The sequence below is a fragment of the Botryllus schlosseri genome, chromosome 14 (assembly GCF_051294905.1).
Source record: "Botryllus schlosseri isolate E-star chromosome 14, Bs_hap1, whole genome shotgun sequence".
Classification (NCBI taxonomy): domain Eukaryota; kingdom Metazoa; phylum Chordata; class Ascidiacea; order Stolidobranchia; family Styelidae; genus Botryllus; species Botryllus schlosseri.
This window is the reverse complement of record NC_137249.1, coordinates 7,761,403-7,783,478: the sequence shown is the minus strand read 5'-3', so window position 1 is coordinate 7,783,478 and position 22,076 is coordinate 7,761,403. Positions and strand designations below refer to the sequence as shown.

The 22,076-nt window shown below is 42.8% G+C and overlaps 2 protein-coding genes across 4 annotated transcripts in view; one reads left to right on the top strand and one right to left on the bottom strand.

Moving 5' to 3' along the window:
• The window catches only part of LOC145455100 (insulin-like growth factor 1 receptor), a 187,123-nt gene that overhangs the window by 19,117 nt on the left and 145,930 nt on the right, over positions 1–22,076 (top strand). The window lies entirely within an intron of this gene.
• LOC145455837 (insulin receptor-related protein-like) overlaps positions 1–22,076 on the bottom strand; it is a 59,570-nt gene that overhangs the window by 3,512 nt on the left and 33,982 nt on the right. The window contains exons 6-29 of one of the 2 annotated variants that reach the window (XM_080333854.1): positions 16,297–16,469; positions 14,308–14,467; positions 14,134–14,235; positions 13,004–13,145; positions 12,407–12,609; positions 12,031–12,163; positions 11,301–11,354; positions 10,170–10,414; positions 9,673–9,843; positions 8,430–8,515; positions 8,208–8,317; positions 7,996–8,055; positions 7,554–7,612; positions 7,374–7,488; positions 6,375–6,615; positions 5,980–6,069; positions 5,229–5,367; positions 4,953–5,103; positions 4,460–4,604; positions 3,925–4,019; positions 3,690–3,855; positions 1,914–2,133; positions 1,183–1,390; positions 187–327 (exon numbers count right to left, since the gene is read on the bottom strand). In XM_080333854.1, coding sequence (XP_080189980.1) covers positions 187–327; positions 1,183–1,390; positions 1,914–2,133; positions 3,690–3,855; positions 3,925–4,019; positions 4,460–4,604; positions 4,953–5,103; positions 5,229–5,367; positions 5,980–6,069; positions 6,375–6,615; positions 7,374–7,488; positions 7,554–7,612; positions 7,996–8,055; positions 8,208–8,317; positions 8,430–8,515; positions 9,673–9,843; positions 10,170–10,414; positions 11,301–11,354; positions 12,031–12,163; positions 12,407–12,609; positions 13,004–13,145; positions 14,134–14,235; positions 14,308–14,467; positions 16,297–16,469 — 3,409 coding nt within the window. The remainder of the gene's footprint in view (positions 1–186; positions 328–1,182; positions 1,391–1,913; positions 2,134–3,689; positions 3,856–3,924; positions 4,020–4,459; positions 4,605–4,952; positions 5,104–5,228; positions 5,368–5,979; positions 6,070–6,374; positions 6,616–7,373; positions 7,489–7,553; positions 7,613–7,995; positions 8,056–8,207; positions 8,318–8,429; positions 8,516–9,672; positions 9,844–10,169; positions 10,415–11,300; positions 11,355–12,030; positions 12,164–12,406; positions 12,610–13,003; positions 13,146–14,133; positions 14,236–14,307; positions 14,468–16,296; positions 16,470–22,076) is intronic. The other variant, XM_080333855.1, reaches the window with a different exon arrangement.

Here is a 22,076-nt window from a genome sequence, read left to right as displayed (position 1 = left end):
TAAGTTTTGGAGCCACTGCTCTGAATATATGCAAATACTACTCTCTACTCTACAAAAACCAAGCTTCAAGAACAGTCGAGGCGGAAACAGTTTATAACCGTAACCGCTCAAGTAAGCAGTACAAGGAGACAAAATCTACTAGAGAACTTAACTCAATCAGAACAAGAAAAGCGCAGTGCTACGTACAATTGATCTTCGTTTCCATAGTAGCTGATTTCCAGGAATTGGTTGTTGACTTCACCTTCACGCAGCAGCAAGTTCACCAGCTCCCGAAATTCCGGCCTCATTCTCGGATTGTACTCCCAGCATATCTTCATGAGGTCGTACCTGCGGATAGAACGGCACAATTGAAATCGCGACTGCATGTTTTGTTGACGGGGGCTCTCGGTTGTAGACTGCGTTTAATCACACAAACTGAACTGATTATGTTGTATCTGTACGTGTACAGGTTACACTGTGTATCACGTTTTTATGAAAGTTTTCTTAATGATGTTATAGTCTTGCTAATTTGGGACGCTGAATCGCTATCGTCGATCATTTATTCATAGGCCCGTAGCTATGGGACGGCGATAGGGTCAGGGCTAAGCTATACTTTATATACAGACTTGACAGTAAACTAACTAACGGTTTTTCGAGTAGTTCTAGTTCCAGTTGCGAATTTTGAAAAGCGAGTAGTTCTGGTTCTAGTTGTAGTTGCGGATTTTGAAAGTGAGTATTCAAAGTTCTAGTTGTAGTTTTTAAAAATGTGTATTAAAAGTTGTAAAAGCATTTGCAGATTTTGAAAAGTGAGTATTTAAAGTTTTAGTTGAAGTTGCGGAAAGCGAGTAGTTCTAGTTCTAGATGCAGATTTTTAAAAGTCAGTAATTAAAGTTGTAGTTGTTGCGGATTGAAAAAAGTGAGGAGTTCTAGTTATGAATACACCAGTTTTTACAAGTCTGTTTGTATCGAACAAATAGGAGCTTTGGGCTGTGTTTATTCATGCACATGGAAATTGATCATGTTGTATCTGCAGAGGTTATTTAAATGCGGATCAATAAATCGACGCGAAATTAGGGCTGAGCATAACCAAAACACTCAGGTGCTTGATTTCGCCTGGGCCAACGCAACACGCGTGGATTCAAGTTCGAAATTAATATCATGGGACGGGGTCTATCTGTAACGATGAGTATCGACGCGACTCACAATTTAGACGGGCAATCTTTTGGCTTCTCCATGTACCCTCCGTCGATGACGAATCTCGTGACCTCGTCGTGCTGCTTGCCTTGGTAAGGCTGTTGCGCCAAGGTCGCAATCTCCCAGACGACAATGCCGTACGACCAGACGTCGGACCTCGAGTTGAACACCCCGTCTTTCAGCGACTCCGGCGCCATCCAGCGAATCGGAAGAAAACCTGCAAGATTTTTCGAAAATTAGGTAATCGGCCGACAGCGATTACGCCCCAGGTTCTTCAAGAACTGTTGTTCCCCACGTTCGGAATTCAAAAACTATAATTCCCTTTGCGCCAATTTCAAATAAATAAAAAATTCAACGAAAAACATCGGAAGCAGCACGCAGAGTTGATCATTGACCAAGTCCTACCTTTCCAGAGCATTAAAGCTGATTTTGCCGAATTGTTATGGTGTTTGACTACTTTCACCTGACAGTCTACAATTTTTGGGGGCAGAACTAGAGTTAGCGATTCAAGTTGTGGACTCTTTTCTATTTCTCCTCAAGCACTGATGATGAATACTCGAAAATTGAATAACATATTCGTAAGAATAATTTCGGATGAACTCGTTAGGGGTAATCGTCAGCAACTAGTAGATAATTCGGCTTTATTTCACTATAAATATACTATTCAACTGTTTATTGAAGTTCTGTACTTCCGAGAAGCTCTTCAAATACTCTGGAAGCATGCAACAAACCGGTCTCACCTCTGCTTTCCTTCCTGTAGTAGTCACATTCGTAGACCTCGCGCGCCAGCCCAAAGTCTCCGATTTTCACCGTCCCCGCGTCGTTGACCAGACAGTTTCTCGCGGCCAAGTCGCGGTGGATGAACTTACGATCGGACAGGTACAGCATGCCGTCCGCCACTTCCGTGGCCATTTGCAGTTTCGTTTGTAAGCTCAGCGGGTCCACCACGACAGGCTTGCCCTGCGATTACAGACGGGCGAAAAGGTTTACGGTGGAAATTTGACTTGAAAACCGCGGTTTTGGGCTCGGAGAGATAAAGGTGCTTCATCCCGCTTCTCAAATTGTTACGGGTGTGGCTGTCTTTTAATGCCGGAACTAATTTGGTAGTCGATATCGAGCCATGGCAACTTCATGTTCTTTCGATTATAATTAAATTTATCATATTTGGCACGTAACAATTTCTAGACCAGTGCTCTTCAACCTTTTTCGACATGGTACACCCTTTTAACGTTTGCTCAAAACTCGTACACCCCTGCTCATTAGAGGTCTTCAAAAATGACTTTTTTTCTGAAATCATACTGGCTACTTGATAAAATTGTTAGGTTAACTAACTTAAGCCTACACACCAAATTTGGTTCAATTCCAACCAGTAGCCGCCTTGCTACGGGAGAAGAAAGTTTCTATTTATTATATAAAGATAAATAACGAAAAATTTGAAATTTTTCTGTTCACCCCATGAAAGTATTAATTTGTCTATAAAAACGATGTTCCTCAAATTTGGTTCAATTCAGACCAGTAGAAGCAGAGTTATTGCCGTCAAAAAATTTGGATTTGAATAAAATAGTATTTGGTCACAGAGTCTATTCGCAGCCAGTTAGGCCCCCCGCCACGCAAATTGGAATTTATTTCATGTCAGAGCAAAAACAGCATGACATTACGAACGATAATCAACCTAAATGTAACAGTATTGGGGAGAGAGTAGGTAAAGCTACTGCTGCAGAAGCGGTAATTGAGATCAGCGCTGATAGCGGGCGCACCAGCCTACTGCGTATCAAGCCTCTCCCACACCACACACAGTCGATAATAGCACATGGGCTGCAAGAGATGTCAGTAACCTTAGATCGTATGCCGCAATACACAGTCTATTATCGCTAATTTACATCACTAATAACAAAATACTGAATTGCAAATGTATGGCGAAATATTGGACATACCATTGGCATTTTAAAACAAAAGGGTTTCGATTTCAACATGGAAACTGTTTCGACCCTGGCTGGCTACGTCACTTCGCTGCATTGCGGTATATATTAACGTCGGGTAGGAAGTACAGATTCAAAAAGTCCGAGGTACCGCGGCGGTTTCCTCAAAAAATCACTAAAAGACAAATGACTAGCGGAACACATGTTTGTTAACTGCATACTATCCAACACCAAACGGAACCATTGGTCTATTGCCGACGGCTAAATGAATAGAAGAAATATTTGCTTATGACATCACAATCAAGCGGTGTAAAGTATTACACTTGAGATAACATCGTACCATATTGCTCATTAACCTGTGCGTCAACCTGTACTGACCCATAAACCTGCCTTTGTGATAGCTAGCCATCGGCTCATTGTAATTCCGATCTGGTACACCCCTGTACACCCCATCCGAGTGGTACACCCTTTGCAAATTCTGGTACACCCTAGGGTGTACGACAACCCCGGTTGAAGAGCACCGTTCTAGACTAGTGGTTCTCAACCCCCAAAACCCACCCCCACGCAACAGAAATCGCAAAAGCGACTCAAAATTACCTCGACGTCCTCGCGTTGCAACCGAAGATAAGTCTTCAAGTCCCCGTTAGCCATAAACTCCATAAGCACCATCGGGTTGGGCACCTGGGACACGACACCCAGCAAGCGGACGACGTGACTGACCTCAAAAGCCTTCATCATGTCGGCTTCTTTCAAAAAGTCGCATCTGGCAGGAGAAAGGGGAGAAATTAGCTGGCGCGAAACAGCGGTGATATCGCTGGGCCGCTACACCCACCTCATATTCATGCTGGCGCCGTCGTGCAGCTGCTTGATGGCCACCCTCGTTTTTGTCTCTCCTTTCACGACACCTTTAGCGATTCCGACAAATACCTGGAATTCATGTTATTTTCAGCCACTGCACAAGACTGGAGAGCAGAATTAGACAAATCGATAATTATATGATTTGATACAAACTAAACTCTATTTTGGTCGTGTTTCTTTCTAATTCAGAAATCAGTTCAAGTTCAAAGTTTTTGCGAATTCAAATTCTAAAAGGTGAAAATTTTCTAGACGTGTAACTACGCCAGACATGGGCGTAGTGTCTTCATTATTCACGTCGAGCAGTGTGCTGCATGACCATCGCCAACCAACATTTCATGTGAACATGTCAAAATCTACAGAAAGTACCCTCGCGATTTTCACCATTTACACAGGCCACCGGTTAAAGTTCCATGGGGAGCAGCCGTCGGCTATGCTCATGGGGAACGTCTCTCACTGTCGACAAGGAAGCACACTAGACCCGGCTACGACGAAACAACGTCGCAGGTTACCTTGCCGAAAGCTCCGTGTCCGATTTCCTCCAGGACGTTCACGTTTTCGACCAGGACCTCGTACTCGTCTGGCTCGTACTTGTAGAAGGAGTAGTCTGGGTTTTTGTCCCCGGGGTAATCGTTGCCAGGGTGTTCTCTCTTTTGCCTGCGAAATCACAAAGTAATAATTTGTTTCACGGCTCGTGATGGCGTACTGCAACAGCAACAATCCGCGATTGTGATCCAATGAAGGTTAATACCGTGTGTGTATATCATGCCATACCATGTCGCATATAGCCCGCGTATGTACGCCAGTCACACACGCACATTACTAGAGAACGTTCATTTTACAAAGCTACCTTGCTAATTTCCGAATAAACTACACATGTCTGAGTAATATCTGGATTGCAGACCTCTCGAGACCTCAGGAAAACAGTATTCTCAAATTAAGTAGCCTTGACAGCTACTATATTATGTTAGCTCTACTTCTGCAGAAAACAACTGAAGTACATACCTGAACCGGACGTAGAACAATATGCAGACCACCGCCACTATGATCACTATTCCCAGTATCGACGCGACAGTGATGGTGATACGGTAGTTGTTTCGTCTCAACTCGAGGTCGGTAACTTCGAAATAGAACGAATGCGATGTGAGGCCGTCTCCTGCAAAAGAGATTTCAATTTTAAACATTGTTAACAATGTAGTACCAGTAGCAGTACCAGGCGCAAAAGCACGAGAATGACAAATGTCTAAGTAGCCACTTGCAATTGGGTAGAAATTTACAGACCTGCGAGCGACACGGGAGTAATCGTTCCTGTGTATTCGCCGCTCGGCAAGTCTTTGGGGGCCGCCAACACTTTCGACACTTTCTTGTCCTTGTCGGCCGTCGTGTTGACGTGAACGCAGAGCGTCTCCAAAACGTTGCTCTGTATCGACGAAAAAAATTGGGAGTCAATGCCGTGCAGAGAGATGCGTATCAATAATGCCAGGGAAATAGAAAAGTCAACACTTTGAAAACGACCGTTTCGTTGAAATAGAGACAAATGAGCACAATGACTTGAGTACCCAAATCCGAATCGTGCGTGTGTGTTGTGTGTTATGTGTGGTGTTATGTGTTGTGTTTCGTTTTGTGTTGTGCTATGTGTTGTGTTATGTTATGTGTTGTGTTTGTTATGTGTTGTAATGATTCAAGTCGAGTCGAGAGAGATATTTTCGAGTGCTGAGGGTATACACCTCTTTCCACTAATAGTTATATAGCAACAAGATCAGTCGTGTCACAGCATCTCAAACACAGCACAAAGCTAGGCACGAAAGTGAAAAATACATTTCCGTGAAGTCCTGATCGAGCCGCAACATTGTCAAAAAGTGCAATGAAATAAGTAGTACTTATTAAGTACGGTAGGAAATCTACCTGTTTATCTTTAACGCTATGCGTGACCGGCAAATTTTCTTTGCAGGCGCAAAAAGGAAAATATTTACACTTCTTGAATCATCCATACTGTCATCAAACTCGACTCGAAGCCGAACAAGGAACAAACCTCTTTGTCGCTGCTTTTTATTTCGATTTGAAAGTTTTTGATGTAAGCGTTCGGATCTGGAGGCATGTCCCACTCCAGCGCCACTTTGTCCTAGAAACAGAGGAAGATGTCACACTCAGCGATTCCATATCAGGGTCTTGGAAAAGTCCATTGCAGCCAGACTCGCTAGTGGCACTCGTAAATACTGGCATGAGCCATATTGACGCAATATAATCACAAAAACATAGGGCGATAGCTCAAGTTAAGAAAGCCCTTCTTCCAAAGGGTTTCCTATCACATTTACTCTCCGCAACAAAGCAAGATACAGATGTGCCTAAAGTAGCCAGCGTTGCTACTCTAGTAGAAGTAGAAGCAACGACGTAAATTTCAATGGGTATAAAAGCTTGGCGTCTCACATCGTTGTATCCCCTTTCCTTCCGCAAGACTCTCACGTCACCCGGTATTTTATCTTTGCTTTTGTCCGGCGCCGTACGTCGCATCACCATCGCTTCGATACTGCATGCCGTGTAGCTCCCATTTTTCTCTTGGCCTTTTGGTATTTCCTTGATCGGAAATGTCAGGTCCGTCCTAGACTTGGGGTCGGATGCGTGATTGCAGGCGTACACCTGGATGCTGTACTCCGAGAAATGGTGGAGCCTGAAATGCGATGGCGACATTCGGTCAAAATTTATCTCTTTTTGACAATGAAAATTTCGTATTTGAACGATGTATTCATATCAACATAATCCTGAAATTTCACACCGGTGACATCATATTTGATGATACAATCGTCCATATACATTATACCACGTTCTTTCCGATTCTCTACTAGTTGACGATTACCCCTGACGAGTGTCAGTGTCATGTTTATTTCAATATGAATATATTATTCAATTGAATATTGAAACTGCACATTCAAGAGTCGCTTCAATTGAAAATTAATGTAAAACCCAAGGGCTACATTTACGTCGAAAAAAAATCAGTTTGATGCCCCAAAGTAACTGAAATCATAAAATAGTCCTCCATAAGAATTGTCTCATTAGTTAATGGGCACAATGGGTCTGGTAATTTCCGAAGCATATACCGCGGGGGGTCTTTAACCGGGGTTCACAGACTAGTTTTAAGGGGTCTGTGCCAAGCCAATGTTGAGAGTACAATTATAAATTATAACACCATACCTTGTTATTTATAAGATATGTCCTCAGTTTTGACTTGATGTAATCGTGATGAGGGCTTATTTATTTTTTAGATAAATCCACACATTTTTACTCAAAGTTCAATAACTGCCACGCAACCACCCAAAACAATTTAGTGGTCCACGCTATAGAGAATTCAATAACCCCTGGCTAATGTCTCAAGTTTTAATTCGCCACGCCGCTTGAAAAATTTCAAGACATAACTTGAATATAACCTACCCTGTCAACGTGGCGGTCTGGCCCGATACAACCATGCGGTATTTGGGGTACTCTTTCACCACGGGCACCGACGCGTCACTTTCATTACCGGGAGGTGCGTCTGTCGCAACTGAATCTAAAAACATGATATCATAATGATACGATTCCAGCTATTTTTCTAGCAGTCCAGACTTGACTCACCTGTGGAATTTGCCTCGATGGAATAATTTGAAGGTCGCTCGTACAAGGACCTCTTTTTTCTGTAACAAAGCACGGTGTCGATGACGAGACGGTTTTATGAGGAAATTGAAAAACAATTCATTCATTTCATGTAATGAACTTGTCTTATACACATGGTATGTCATACCGTCCTTATTTCTTAAGATTTGTCCGTATTCTGAATGGTGATGTATGTCTTCTAAAACTACGTTCTCTTTATTTTATAAAATTCGTCTTTATTCAGTCATGAGTTTTTTCTTTTTTATTGAGCAACATACATAACGTTCCATTCGGCGGAAACGTTAGAATTATGCGTCTGAAATTTCTTTTGTTTTCAAGCCTCTGAATGTCCAGTGTAACACGGATTAAGTGAAAGAAGATCTCGCATACCTGAAAGGCACGTTAACTTGGATGGATAACTTACCTAGCGATATTGCCTTCCATGATTGGTCCGTCGTCATAAAAATCAATAGTTTCCGGGTCACTGAATACAGAAGGGATCAAATGACACGATTCATTATCAAAGACGGACCAGGATATCAACGCCGACAACAGATTTTGAGAATATCGTCAGAAAAAGGGACAAATAACGTTGTTGTAAATTTCAATGTGGGCCAGCCACTAGATTGTACTTACGGTCGGAAAAGGTGGTCCTGCAGAAAATTCTCAAACATGGTCGATTCCTTCGCGTGCTCCACCTTGTTTTCGAGCGGCACCTTGGCTTCGCAGTCGCAAGTCTTCGGACACTAGACAAAAACATTCGTTCGCCAATCAATTATTTAACAGGGAAATTTGCGCGATCTTTTCCGTACTTATTTCGAAATTCTAGAAACCACAACGCGATTTTAAACAACCGACCTGTTTTTCGTCGTCCAAAGCCGGCGTGCTGACGGTAGGCTTTACGGTGGCCGGGTTATGCTCCATCTCTACGCTGGGGGCGATACCTGCAGAGTTAACGTACCACGTTACACAGATTCCCAATCGTGTAGTCTTAGGGTTACAGGTGAATTCAACACTTGGTCAATTCAGGATTAGAAACGTAACACTGTTATTATTATGTAAGAGATGCACCGATATTGTATTAATAACTTCACACAAATTCATGTTTCATCGAATAGGCTAGGAACGTGAAATTGTGATATACGGCACCAAGTGAATTTGGCCTTGGAAATACAATCACCATTATTATATGGAAAAGAAGTAACAATATTGTCTAAACAATTTGTAAAATGATTGTCTCGTTGAATATGAATGTGAAATAAAACATTATTATTACAGAAGTGATGAATTCAAAAATAAATGTTGCACTAAATATAAGCGAGAACTATTATTATGCAAGCAATCTTGGGTTGACTTTTACTTTCAAACTGTACTGGCTACTTGATAAAATGGTTAGGTTACCTAAAAGAATGCTGCACAGCAATTTTGGCTCAAGTTCAACCTATTGTGGCCTTGCTACAGGACAAAAAGTTTTGGATTTATTTAATAAAAACGAATGTAATTTTTTTTTCAAATTCTACCGGTTTCCCATGAAATTGTTACATTGTCTGAAACAAACGATGCACAACGAGTTTGACTCGATTCGAACCAGTAGAAACAGAGTTGTCGATGTTCAAAATTTGAGATTTCAAATCATAGTATTTACGGTGGGCCGAACTGAAGAATTTGCCACCGTAAATACCGTACCATTTTATTCAAATCCAAATTTTTCAACTACAATAACTCCGCTTCCACTGGTTGGAATTGAGCCAAATTTGGTGAGCATTTGAGCATTGTTTCTATAGACAACCTAACAATTTCATGGGGCGAACAAAAATTTTTGAAATTTATCTCCAAATAAATAACTATCGGTTGGAAATGAACCAAATTTAGTGTGCAGCCTTTAATTAAGTAACCTATCAATTTTATCAAGTAGCCAGTACAATTTGAGAAAAAAGATCATTTTAGGACATCCCTACTGGGTATGTACGTATTGATGAATTCAGGTTAGGAGGCAGGGTTGTGTTAGGATAACAAATTTGGGTCCGTTGACTGCTGAATCACCAAAGTGATAATTCAAAATGCAGGATTCACTAGTGACCAGTCCTTGTCAGCAAATTACCTCTCCGACAGGTGTCCGAGGACCGTACGTTATCCAGCTCTTCGTGCTGCCGCTGCCACTCGATGATGTAATGCGTGATGTTGCCGTTGGGCGTCGCTGGCAAATCCCACTTCAAGTCGATCGTGGAATTGCTGGAGCCGGTAACTCTCAGAGACATCGGACTGGACGGCCCTGCGAAGGAACGCGATGTAAATTTCTACTCGATCACAATTAGGAGTAGCAAAATGCCAAAATGAAGAATGAAGATTTCCGAAACCAAGTTTTTTCATTCCCATAACGAAGTTTAAAAATTCCCAAAATGAATATGAATGAAAATTTGAAATGACATAACTACGAGGTGCAATTTTCGAAAATCTATCCAGTCTCTGAGATACGGGGGATGTATCGCCCCGTTGTCACGACAATTCCACTCAGGCGGGATTACGAAGGAAATCTTACGAAATACCGAATACAGACAGAATATAGAATACAGTTCCGCCAACATTCGAGAAACTTACGCGCTGGATTGGTCTTGAAATATTCAATCGCCGATATGGCGCCCGCGCGAGACGTGGTGTAGGCCCGCACGTAGTAAGCGTACTGCGTGAAGGCCTTCAACGCCGGCAGCAGCAAGTTGGAATCGGTGACGGGGCCGTCGAAGTCCAGAGTGAAGTTGCCCGTGAAGTTTGCGGCCTCAAAATCCTCCAGAGAAAAGTAACGCGGCGTCTTGCGAGACGTCTTGAGCAGCTCTATTACTGTCCAGCTAGACCAAGTAGCGAGGAATATTTAACACAGGGCTTCTTAACCCAAAAATCGTTGTGCGGACCTCCTAACCACGAAATTCGGGAAGCTGATGACTAAAAACTATCTATTATTATTAGTGTTCGTATTGACCGTGTGGCTATCGTGAGCTGCGGAAAATAAGGGACATAAGCATGGCTGCCTTAAACACCTTATTTCTAGGATCTGTTCTTATTTGTAAGGCGATGTCTTATAAAACTATATTGCCCTTTATTTCTGAGATTTGTGATTTCATTTGACTCGAGTCCTTAGTTCATCTTTATTTTTGGGAACGAGGTTGTGATTAGTAAAAGTGAAAGTGAAAACCTTTTTCTTTATTAGTTTACAAATTAACAATGCTTTGCAGTCAGGCTACTGGGAGTTTCTGGCGTAAGGACAGATCTCATAAGCAGATTAAATAGGTAGTTTTATAGATTTCAACATTGGCCTTCGCTGTTGTATCCCTTAAAACTAGTCTGCAGACCCACAAGGGGTTTCATATTTCCGATTCTAAATCTTGTAGACCGGTGGTTTTTAAACTGGAATCATCGAGCTAGTTTTAGGGGGTCTGTGAAACAGCAATGTTGAAATGCCTCAAAAAACTACACAGCTAGCCTGTCCTTCGACAGTGAACGTCATCACGTAGCTTTTCAGGCATCAAACAGCCTAAATAGAGACTAGGGTAAAATGATGACCTATTTTTAGTCGTTAAGCAGCGTTTTAGCCATTAACTTCCTGAATCTTGGGGGTACATGCAGTTGCCAAAAAAAAAGGAAATTAGGCATCCCGAAAACCATATTGCTCCCGCGTGCAACGCGGTTGGTAGCAGACATGAAAGCACAATTCGCAAGACGGCTGCCGCCCCTCACCTGTTCAATCGGCAAGCATCAACTCCGTCGTACATCTCCGCGTCTTTCTCCGGCCTGCAAATAAAAGATCGAAACTTGCTATCGTCACAGCAATCTCGAAAAGTTTCAATTCCCCATAATTCCGAGGCCGCTATCTTCGCCCAAACCGTGAGAATATTCCCGACAAAGCCTACCATCGACACAACTCCCGTGTTACTCGGAATATCTTCCATCTCAACAATAATCAATATGGCCGCGAAAAGGTGCACCGACACGCCTACCGCAAGCCCGCACCACGCCGGGTTCACGCCCGCTGATTTGCATTGATGGAAAGCGAATTAATTTATGCACAGACAAGGAGTTATGGACTCGAATAAGGCTAACGGAAGAGACATAAAAGACAACACTTACATTACCGCCATTTGAAATTTCTAACGCATAACGCCAAAGCGGTCAGTGTTTACCCTCAGTTACACGCCCCCAAAATGCGTCTGTGCACGCTAATGACAAACATAATTTAATCACAGGAGTGTTGCAACATGCGTTCACGATAATTTCACTCTAAAAGGCAATGCAAACTTGCTCCAAAACTAATTTCTACTATTTAAAGAGTGCAAAAAAACGCTTCAGAAGTAGAGAAAGTCTGCAAAACCTACTTGAGTGTCTCAAAAAAGTAGAAGTAGACCTACTTCATAACTGACCACCCCAGCATAATATGCAGTTTTTGATCAATTAACTGTAAATTGCTTACGATTCTTGGTAATAGACTTGATAGCCGATCAAAGTCCTGTCGTCTCTCGGAGTATAATTTTCCCATCTCACGATCGCAAAAGGCTTGGTGGAGTAGATCTCCACTCCGAGGAGCTTGATGGGCACAATGTCGCCTGCAACAACATGCGCAATGTAAGAAAAAGAGTGACGTTCGCGAGGGTTCGATGTAGCAATCATGGGGGTACATTTGAGCCTGGACATGATCTTCGATGAGCTGCAAGTAATTTTATACCCCGGTTGGACAAGCCTGTTAAGACGCAGTATAGTAAGAAAAAATCAGCGGCACGCAATCTGAAAAAACTTGGGGAAAAATTCGAAAAAAATTAAAAAACTAGGACCACACAATTTAATCTCACATGTTCCCTTGTCGCCGTTTGTGACGTTGCTGATGTCCATCGCGTCCTCCTTGTCGGGGGTCAGGCGTTCCAAGCCCGAAATGACGCTGCGGCACAGCTTGGGGTTGAAGTGGAAGAAGGCTTTACCGCGCTCTATCGTCAGATCGCTCATGTTCCACAGCTCCTTCAGGTTCTGATTCTCCAGGAAGTAGACGCTGAACACTCTGCGACATGGGGGGTCGGATTTTGAATTCAGACCATCAAAGCGGCCCGGACTTTTCGTCACTAGTAAATTTCTCTACTTGAGCACGTTGAAAAAGTTGAAGTACTTCATTACTGATCACTAGGGCAAGTCTTTGCAACTTTTTCTACAACTTCCGGCAGCTTCCTAAATACTCGGAAGTTATGTAGTATGGTGTTTGAAGCCGTTTGGTGGAATCTTATATAGCAACTTTTCTTCGTCTTTTCATGCAACTTTTTGCAAGTTTTTTTTCTCGATGCAATGTGCAATTTGTGAAAATTAAAGCCCTTGCCCTACAGATCACCTCCAGCAAGTACTGAATAAGGGATGACCTAATTTACCAAAGATAACTAGAAATTGAAGAAAACGTGTCTCACTCGTCCTGCATGTTGTCGCCGGTGATTCGTTTCAAATTTTTCAGAAACGACATCGTCACCAACGGAAACGACTGCCGAACGGAAATGGAACCCACGACCTCCAGATCCTTGAGCACCGAATCCAACCTTTCCACCACGTCGGCTGAAAGAAAGAGATCACGTTTTGCTAGAAAGAAACGTACAAACTATTGCAAGGGATTACACGGTATAGCGAGACAACACATCCTTACTACTTTATGCATTGTTAGGAAACCAAACTGCACTATGTCACAAACCGGCACACTATCAATACACAATAAGTGGTGCATACGGTGTAGATAACACAATTTTTAGTTCCTCAAAACAAGACCTACCCACTTTTGAGCCTCATTAGGACATAGGTCAGTTTGGTTCACAAATAGTTCTAAACTAAGAAGCATTTTCTCGAACATGATTCTTCTTCAAAACTGCTAATAATTGCATCAAACATGTAGTTTGACGAGATTTCATGACACAAAAGAGTGAAACTGAAACTACAATAGACCCATTCACAGTATATCGACCCATTCACGCACCGGAGACTGACGGAAAATCATCTTCAAGTAACGCTCGGATTCACTTGTAAAGATTCTAATTCAAGTTTGGCAACGCTAATCAAATACCCGTCTCACACCGATTCCGTAGTATGCAAATATAATCTCCCTGGGCGGATAGCAGTAGAAACATAAGCTTACACGTTTACACAAGCATAAAGATAACCCATTCACGATTAATACGGCTGTCTTGTACAGGATAGTGCCATCTGCAATACCCTTATTTCTAAGTCCGAGATCATAGCGAAAATTTACTGACGCAACACAGAGTAAACTTATAAACACGGCATACTACGACATTACACACCAGATACTTAACTGTATAGTCCATAGTATTAGGATTAACACAAAAATCCTCAGCTCAGCATATAACAGAATAACAGGATAATAAGTATGAGAAAGCATAACTTCTATTTCTAGCGTTACATAAGGATAAGATGTAGATCGATTTTGTGAGAAAAATTCGATCTTTTACAACGTACACGGACGCCTCACTAATATTTGTGGGGCAGAGTGCATTGAAAACGCAAACCAGTCACAGATATAAAACCAACTCACATCCGCCATTGATGGAGATGGTCAACATCCCGCTTATGGAACGACAGCCGTCCACTTGATGCAGGGACTCCAGCTTGTCGATTGTATAATCGCCGAAGCAGTCTGCAAGATCGTTCATTTGAAAATATTAATCCCGGATTTTTCAGGATTCCTTTTAGAATGTTCGAAACCCACCTTCTCCGCAGTCCTCCGTGGGACATTTGGTGCATATTCGGCGACAGTCGGTGAAGTTGACTTGAAAGCCGCTCGGGCACATGTCGACGCACGTGCCGTTGTAGAAGTTCCAGTCCAGTTTCTGACATTCCTCGCTTTCGATGCAAAGCCAGCCGTGGATCTGAATGAGGTTATCGACACACGATGACTACCTTTGCGTAAGGATCCCTTGCCGACTTCAGCTATCTCAAATACACACCACAAGGCTCCGAGTCACTAGTCAATCTCACTTTTATAGTTTCAACACCGAGTCAAGTCCGAGTCTAAGTCAGCGAGCAGAGGGTCAAGTCCGAGTCATGGTATTATTATTCGAGTCTGGGTCAAATTAATTGTGTTGACTGCTCAGTTTTCAGTTAAAGTCTTGTTAAACCCACTTTTTATAACTCCGTTTGGTTATATCGAATGGTTCGCATTTTTAATATACTAATTTTCCTCACTTTTAGCAGTTTCTGGTCGCATTCTCAATTACCAGTACCAATACAAAATCCTAATAGATGGTTACTTTATTATTATTCAAAATTGCAATGAAATGTCGGTCTTGGTCGTCTGAGTCTCTCGAGTCATATGACTTGGTTCGAGTCGTGCGTAATGACTCTAGTCCAAGTCGAGTCAATACACAGATTGACTCGAGTCGAGTCATTTCTGTATTTTGAGAAAACGACTCGAGTCAGGTCGAGTCACCAGAAAATCTTGACTCGAGACGAGTCATTACAACAACATTAACAACAACGTGACATAAGAAGCTTGGAACTACACCTCAAAAAACGAAAATTCAATCCCTGGCGACTCCCACTCTATTAGTCACGCCCCCTCCATCTGTCAGTACACTGTTTCGCTTAGACAAGGCCGAGATAAAACACCGAGATAAAACACCCGTTTCAAACAGTCAAACCACAGAAAGGCAGATTTTAATCCCGACTAATGGACCTTTCAGCCATGTTCACCGTTCAAAAACCCACGTAACTTGTTTAGAATCTAAAATGAAGCACTCAGCGTCTGTAGTAATAGCACGGAAAGGTGTACTACCGCACACAACAAAGTATTAAAGAGTGCATTCTTGAATTAAAATACGTCGCGACTATGATGCTAACCTAAATCCGCGAATGTTAACAATAACTATGCCTGTATTGATAGACAGCAAATAATCTTTGTACTTAATTTGTGACAAATCGATTCGTGATCATCATCGCGACATTACACTTGTTCATCGGTATATTGGTAAACAACATTGATAACGCAATCAGGAAGCGTTACACCCCTAGTTATACCATCAAAGGAGATCGAGTGCCCTGAGTAGCAGCGTAAATAGAAACGTTACCACACTCGAAACGAGCGGGCCCGTTAAAAAACAATGGTGCGCTCCTAGAGCTTCAAGTAGCGCCGTTGAAAAGAGTGGCGACGTCGAAAGTTTTACTTTTGTTTGCGGCGTTAAACTCGTCGTCCAACTGTCGTTAAATGTTTTCAAATATTGACCGTGAAAAAACATGGTCGCACCACTTCAAGCGCGTAACATCTGTTCATGCAATGCAGGTAGCTGCAGGGGACACACAAATAACTGTTTGGTAAACATTCAACAGCTCGTCAAAGTCCATGTAGATCGGCGACGCAATCAATGGAACGGATGCAGGGTTGTAACCAAGTCACAAGGTTCTGAGTCACAAGTCAATTACACTTTTATAGTTTTGACTCGAGTCAAGGCGAGTCATTTTCAATTCACCAACGAGTCCAAGTCATAGTGTTTTGACTCGAGTCCAAGTCATTGTGTTGACTGTTCAGTTCTGAGTTAATGTCACGTGAAACCCACTTTTTTATCCACTTAAAAACTTGAGAAAACTTTGAGGTGTTTCAAGGGCTCCAAAGCGTTTGCAAATGGAGAATTACCTTCATAAATTTTCCAATAAATGTCAAGTTAAAATTATGATTAAATCGGACACTAGTGGCATATCTTACCAGATATTTGCCTTTGGGACATTCGCTGAGACAGGTATTGTTGTAATACTTGTCTTTACACGCTAAGCAGGCGGAGGCATTGTTGGGACTCGTGCAGCCGGCCATGCACTGCTTGTGACAAGTACATTGGTAGTTTGTATCACATGCATCTGGACAGTTCGCAGGACACAGTTCTGTAAACAAGAGGAAAGTTGTTATTACATGACATAAAATAGTCAATAGTCTTGCAAAGCTTGAGATCAATATTGAAAACAATTCCATCATTCGAGAAAAATTTTCAGCCTAATTTTCATTAGATAGGAAAAGATGCAGCCACTGTCAAACAATCATGAGGTAGGTAGAGTGCATAAAATTTCATTTCCTAGAAACTGTCAAGACAGCACAGCAAGAGTAGAATTATCTGTTGCTACTCCACTGCTGTTCAAATTAATCCCTCATAGAATTACTTCCGGCAGTACCCAGGCACTTTTTGTGCATTCAGCGTTAATAAGTTCGCGATAAACCCCGCCGCCAGGTAACTAGCGCTGTATCATAACGTTTAAATGTAAGCGCATAAAGCTTTTTCTATGATCTTGTATGCCTCAATAAAATGAAAATATACCAACAAAAAGCAGGTAGCTCAGGAAGTGTGACAGCACAGATAGAACAGCAGACTTGGCGGAGTTCAAGAGCATATTAAATAGTACCATTGTGAAAGTGGCGAATTGAGACCTGTTTGTCGATCATGAAACACTAATTTAGCCGCATGTAAACCTTCCAAATGCTATCATAACAATAAAAGCAGACAAGAGAATCGAAGAGAGGATACAAAAGCGCTTAGCTCAGACGGAATCGTCTGGCGGTCAAGTTTCTGTTTTACCAGACCTGAACGCCCAAGTACTACCGAGAGCGAGAGTGCACGCTCAGCTGATTAAACACTGCGCGCGCTCGCCATAACGTCGAATTCCATATGAAAGCTGTTCGTTCACGCGCGGACTGGAGATGGATTATTCACTTCTGAGAACAGCCGCCGAGGCATCTACACGACACCGCTTCTTCCTGACTCGAAGGAAACCATATAGAGGCGTGTCAACACGCCTACATTAGGCAGGTGGAGGTGTGATGCTTACTGTGTCGTGCTAGTGGACAATGATGACACAGTATCGTCTGCTGAACGCATCATTAATTTACAACTGTGGAACAGCACATAACAGACTGCTGAAGCGCTGATTTTCGGCGGTGCTGACAATCTAGCTCAGGCGTGAGTTAGTTATAAAGGGATGTCGTTACCGCGTTAAAACAGACTAGCCGAACCGGAAAAAGTAAACTCTGAGTATTGACGCACTGCGCGTATTGTGGTACCTGCAACAAATCCGAATCATTCAGGCCCCGATACAATATTTCCGAAAGCTGAACAACGCGACACGAACGAGTCGATCGAAATTAACGTACAGAACTTACATACTATTGAATGATATATTCATTGTTCATATCGAAATATACAGGAATATTTACGGCTGACACTCGTCAGGGGTGATCGCAAGTCGTAAGCAACTAGCAGAAAATTTGGAAGAACTTTATACACGGTGCTTTTTACTTTGGCCCTGTCGAGTGTCCGCCGAAAATAGCAGGGTTTATTTCAATATGAATATATTGTTCAATTGTAACTTAACATTTCCCCACGTTGCAAAGCGCGCAACACATAACGGACTGAATGTCCTCGCTTTAACCTCGACCAGACATTGACGTAAGCGACACAAATGAGTCTTTGTTTTGCAAAGTCTTATTTTTGAATACTAATCGCCCGCGCGGATGTGCGTTTCGTCGTCCAGTGAATATTGGTTTATAGAGAATTGAGGCCGCTTTGTAACGCTCTATAATCGGGTCACTGACTGGTTTGTGAACAGTGAATATCCGAGTAATCGTGACTTACAAAGTACTTCTGTATCTGTATTGCATTTACAATTGATCAATGAGCAAAATACCGTACGTAAAATTGTACACGCAGTCGCTACACGAAAAAACTACGCAGTCACAACCCTGATGCCGTGACAAGCATAAGCGCAAATAATTGCCCGTTAGCCGGTGATTCCCGCGACCGCTGTGCGCCGTCTACGTTAAATCCGGCCCGTAATTCCGAAACACTCCAGGGAATCCGGGCGGGGAAGGCTTCCCAAAATCGATAACATATCTCCGTATTTATTACATCCTATTAATCGCGCTAACTTATCCCGCCTGCTCCATGCATAATGCAAGCGCGGGCGTTACGAAAATACATCGCGCAAAAACCCTACAAGCGGTGACGTAATCTTGGAATATAGAGGGTGACGCGCGCTTTAACCTGCATAATATCGATATTTACGTAACGCTTAAAAACGGTCTCCTTTTGGGGTGCGCGGAAAAAAAGGAGGATTTGCTATCATTTATCACATCACATGATATGGAAAGTGTCACGCGACCAAATGCGCATGCGCACACCGCCGTACAACTGAGCCTTGTTTCTTACATAACGGCGCCCTAGTAAATTTGCTCAGCGCAAAATATTTTTTTGATACCACAGGCCACAGGGGTTGATCCAGTTCATACTACGGGGTTGGTACGCACTTGACTTCGTGGTTCTACTTCTTTGCAAATTATTAAGAAATTGTCTGCCAGCCTGCCTGTCCGATATTCGGTGATGTAAAATATTCCCCATCAACATTTCTGTTATGAAATTATAGGCGTTCCAATATCCGTTGGGACGTCGGGAACATGTAGTAGTATTAAACTAATCATACTTTATAAGAGCATACGTAATCGTTGTATTAAATCAGAGTATGATTTGAAACGATTCCCTTAAGTTCCACTAAAAAGTGACTACTAATGAGTGTCAGCCGAAACTATTCAGGCATATTCCAATATGAATATATTATACAATTGTATATTGAAGTTCCGTACCACGTCTAGAGTCACAACGGAAGGCTGCATCGACCGGCATCCGGATCCGAGCCTCGAATCCGGAAATCCCCAGTTTACAAGCGGTAATTTTCCGTCCCAGCACAATCGCGGCCCCTAACCCAACAAACGCTATTCCGGCCGTCGGCTAAAGCGTGTAAACACGGCACGCAGGATGCTATCGGCATCTCCTGTGGGCGGCGCGTTATTAAAAAACACCATACGCCAATTGTTAAGCAAACAAGCCCGGCCGTGTGACGAATCCACAAAGCAAATATTTTCGACGCGAGACACTTTCGGAGAATCTTAACCCTCGGCGGGCGCGCACATATCGGCAGGGTGATTGATTGAGCCGCGCTGTTATCGCGGACTTATAACCGAAACCGCGCGGAAAAAGGCGGGCTAAGTGCCGGAATGCGGAAATCGAAATGTGCAAAAACAGCGGAGTACGCTTCGGCCAAATGAGACCGCGGTGTTGAGTCCGTCCGCCGCGATAGGGCGCTCTCGTAAGGGGCGCCCTACGCGTGAATATTCGAATGAGTAAGAGTCGAATATGAAGCGGTTATTATGCGCCAAAACGTGCAGTTCTGAGCGTACCTTTTGCTGAATGGAAAATCAGTGACTTTGGTTTTAAATTCCGGTTATTTGCAACCAGATTTGGTCAGTAACGAAGTCTTTACCTTTTAGAAGCAGTAGATATTGCGCACTTGCACTACTTAAACTCACTAGAGTGGCTATGATTTTAGAGCGTTAACTTTTACTTCCTCTAAACCAGCGTCTCCCAACCCTTATCAAGCTCGACATAAATTTTCGACCCCCCATATTTACGGATCCGACAGAGAGGTCACATAAACGGGAAAATGATTCACCCAACTCTGATCGCTGGTGAAATGACCGAAAAAGAAAACGGTTTCTGCGTCTACTTTCCGTTGAGTTGACTTTTTTTTAGTCAACTATCGCGTCATACGCAGAATAAGCCGTCTTCGCGGCTATATACTAGACGTTCATTTTCGCCTCCTTTTACCTTAAAATAGATATCACCCACGTGGTGGACCGCTGTGCTAAACAGTTATCAGTTTTATAAGCAAAACTAGGCTTAGAATTATGATTTTTTACTCGCTTGGAGATCGAGTAGAAATTTACAAAGCCATTTCTACTCCTACGAAATTTAAGTAAATTAAAAAAAAGTTATTGGCGGATAACTACACCTACAAATACGGATTCAACAATACATCAGACCGGTCTCATCCCATAAGCGTGTGTGGCGCAACCACGTATAGAGCACGGCCGGCTCGCGTGGACCCTGCCTGTCAATTTACGTTGAAACCGGGAGTGTCGAGACGGCGCTGTTCCCGGAATTGAATTGTTAACCGGTTTACTCTCAACAACTCCTCAAGTTTCGTAAGTATTTATGCAACAAACGCGATTCAAATTCATCGTCAGCGCATTATTATGATTACCAACGAATAACATCGCAATCACAGATCGCTGCTCTGCCAATTTGGCATTGCAAAGATAACCGACACGTCATCTCGTGATGTACAGAAATTACTGCGCTATCGAGCAGCTGGCAAACACAACAACTACGTCAAGTATCGCCAAAGCGGTTTGGTACGCCACACAACTTTTGCACAGACACAATACTCGCAAATACTGATAACGACGGTGCGTTGGTTTGCGGCCCTTGACCGCAAAATACTAGAAATCACCGAATTATACGAAAACTATCTTGCAGTTATGTGTCATAACGTGGCGTATACGGCTGACTTCGTCAACGATAGTAAGTAATATTAAAACAGATAGAAATAGCTGGGAAAAAAGTTCTCCCGTCTATTGACAGCAGAATCACCAGTTTATTTATCACGATATGCGAATCAATGCATTTGGCGTAGGAAAAAATGTCAGCTGGGATATTGCAATTAGATTGACAGACATACTGGACAATGGACTGGAGATTCATATAACTATCAGTTCGTACAAAGGCTTGATGTGTGATTTGTAAATTTCACTCTGCATCGCAGTGTCGAGTAATTATCGCCGTTGCAAGCTGCTGTGATCAACGAATATCGGCCATTTTCCTAATAGAATAACACCGATTAATTGGAAAAGGCGCGCTAGCCACCATATCCCGCACATTATGACAACACAAGGGGTCACATTGGAGCCGTCGTCATTATTTGCAAAACTTTCTATTCTCAGAATCGCGCAAGGAATTCCCGTATCTGCTCGAAATTCCAGATGCCTGCCCCGTCGGCTTTCGTGTCATTGAAGTATCATCCCCTTCGCTCGTCGCCAGGCAACGAGCCAGCGGCCGGATGTGTCGGAGCCGTGAGTCATACCCGAGCTATCTCGTCCGAGATAAACAACCTAGCTAGATATGCCATTCCACTGCCATTAAAGGCGCGCTATTTACGCTCCGGCCGTGACACGGCCGGAGAGAGAGCGTAACAGTGCGCAGGAGAAATCAAAACCGCCTTGCAACGACGCGCAGAGCACCCGCGATGCATGCAAGCGAATCGCAGAATGCTGCCATTTTGCGGTACAGTGAAAAAGGAAACTCTATCCTTGCAATGGTCATACTTTCACAACTAGATAATTCGAACTAATCAGACCAAAATGCTGGCAATTTGATTCTAACATAATTTGTGAAATGTTAATGACTAAAGACTAATTCTAATCTAACCCCATTTCCGGTTTACGTGAAAATGCTACACGGGAACTGTATAGTGCAAAACGAACCAAGCTTGGCGTATATACCTTAGCCATTTTTATGCCTACTATAATGAACTCTAATTTGGTATGAGCTGAACTGTATTTTTGTTGTGTCTCTCTACAAGGCTATTTCTGCACCTTCCTTGCCCAGCTGC